Source organism: Trypanosoma theileri (genome assembly GCF_002087225.1).
Source record: "Trypanosoma theileri isolate Edinburgh chromosome Unknown TM35_Tth_76_V1, whole genome shotgun sequence".
NCBI classification, from domain to species: domain Eukaryota; phylum Euglenozoa; class Kinetoplastea; order Trypanosomatida; family Trypanosomatidae; genus Trypanosoma; species Trypanosoma theileri.
In genome coordinates this window covers 38,509-40,263 of record NW_021639918.1, presented here as the reverse complement: position 1 = coordinate 40,263, position 1,755 = coordinate 38,509, and the positions used below count along the sequence as shown (strand labels likewise).

Genomic DNA, 1,755 nt, shown 5'->3' with positions numbered 1-1,755 from the left:
CGGGTATCTTCTGTGGAAGAACTGCTGGGAGAAACGTTACCTGTATTCGTAGTTGTGGGTGCAGAAGCGCCTTGTCCTTCAGTGGTTTCGGAGTCTGTTGTTTGTGTGGTCTGAGGGATTTGTTGCTCAGGAGAAACGTGTTGTGGTTGAGATTCCTCTGCGACTCCTTGCTTATTTGTTTCTTGTGTAGAAAGAGGAACTTGCGAAGAAGGAGATTCATCAGTTCTGCTTTTGCTGGGTGATTGTGATAGGCTCTCCTTAGCAGCTGCTTGTTGTTTCTTTTGATCTTCTGTTTGTCCATCAGTGGTCCTTTGGTGCTCAGCTTCAATTTCAGTACGTTCTGGGTGTTGACCTCCGTGATCCGTACGATCTACGAGAGCAGGTTGAGGTGCAGGAATAGTTAATTGGTCTTTCCCTTCATTAGAGGAGTTTCGTGCAGGATTACTATTCTCAAGATTCTTAACTGATTCTAAACTCTGAACTTTTTGCTCCCCATGTGATCTTGAACCACCCTCCTCTTCTATCAACACATTAAGACTGTCACCATGGCCTTTTTCGTTCGGAAGCAAACCTGATAATGGCTTTTGTTCCTGCAATGTGTTTTCATTAGCGAGTTTCTCACTACTTTCACAACCCTTCTCTTTATTTGGACATTGATTGATACCTTCAGGGGAATCCTCCTGGTTCGTAGATAGACCTTTAGTAAGGCTTTGATCACGAGAATCATCAGCTTGACGGAGTGCTTCAACTTCTGCTGGCGCTGGTGCTGCTGGTGGAGGTGAACCATAAACACCAGTCGCCCCACACACACAGATAATGTTCAGAAGGAAAACAAGAAAATAAACCACACGTCGTACCATCATCAGAGTAAGAGATACTTTAGCTGCTTGATGTCACCTGGCTAGAGAAAACAAAAGTCAAGCAGAAAGAAGGAAAAAAATACAGTCCATTAAATAGATTTACAAACAAAAAGAAAAGAACACAAGAACAAGAACACTTACACAACAATAAAAATACCAAGTTAAAGAATAAGGATATCGGTAAAGGAGCACCTTACATAACAACCAAGCAAAACGAAAAGAAATTAAGAACAGCACTAACGTTTCCGCAAGCAAAATACACAACATAAAACTCTGGGTACGCCTCAGAAAATATGCATTTATCAAGAACAATTGGTATCTCGCCATTCTCTCTCACATTCCAGAAAGCAGACCACCATAACAGTGCAGGTCAAAGCCCATAACGACCCAGCAAAACCATCAAGCAAACAAAAAAAAAATATTAACCAATATCCCAATTTACACAATAAACACAGAAATATACACCAACTATGGGTGTAAGTCTATGTGTGTGTATATACAAGCAATTATAAATATAAATTCATCTGTTATTATTATTTCCTTTTTCCCACTGCAAAAAAAGCAGTTCATCATCATCATCATAATGCAAGCCCAGGTGCACACAGAGAGAGAGTCTCAAAGAACACACACACACAATGGAGTAGCAATAATAATTATTATAGGATAAACATAGAGAGCAAAAACACACACAAAACACATGAAAATTAAGAAACAAAAAAGAAGATAATCCCAACAGGTGGAAGATTAGTTAGACTGTAAGGATGTAAGCAAAAAAGAAAAAGAAAACAAAGGATGACCTGAGTCACACCACCACACCATCACTCAATCAGCACACAAGAGTACAGGCCAGTGTAACCACAATCAGTAGTGGTACACGCACCCACACAGAACTGCT

At 40.3% G+C, this 1,755-nt stretch overlaps 1 protein-coding gene across 1 annotated transcript; it reads right to left on the bottom strand.

Moving 5' to 3' along the window:
* Positions 1-2: 2 nt before the first annotated feature.
* TM35_000761120 (uncharacterized protein) lies at positions 3-863 on the bottom strand (the record flags this gene model as incomplete). The annotated part of the gene is made up of 1 exon (XM_029031320.1): positions 3-863. A coding segment is annotated over one exon (861 nt), but the record flags the coding sequence as incomplete, so codon positions are not given.
* Positions 864-1,755: the final 892 nt, after the last annotated feature.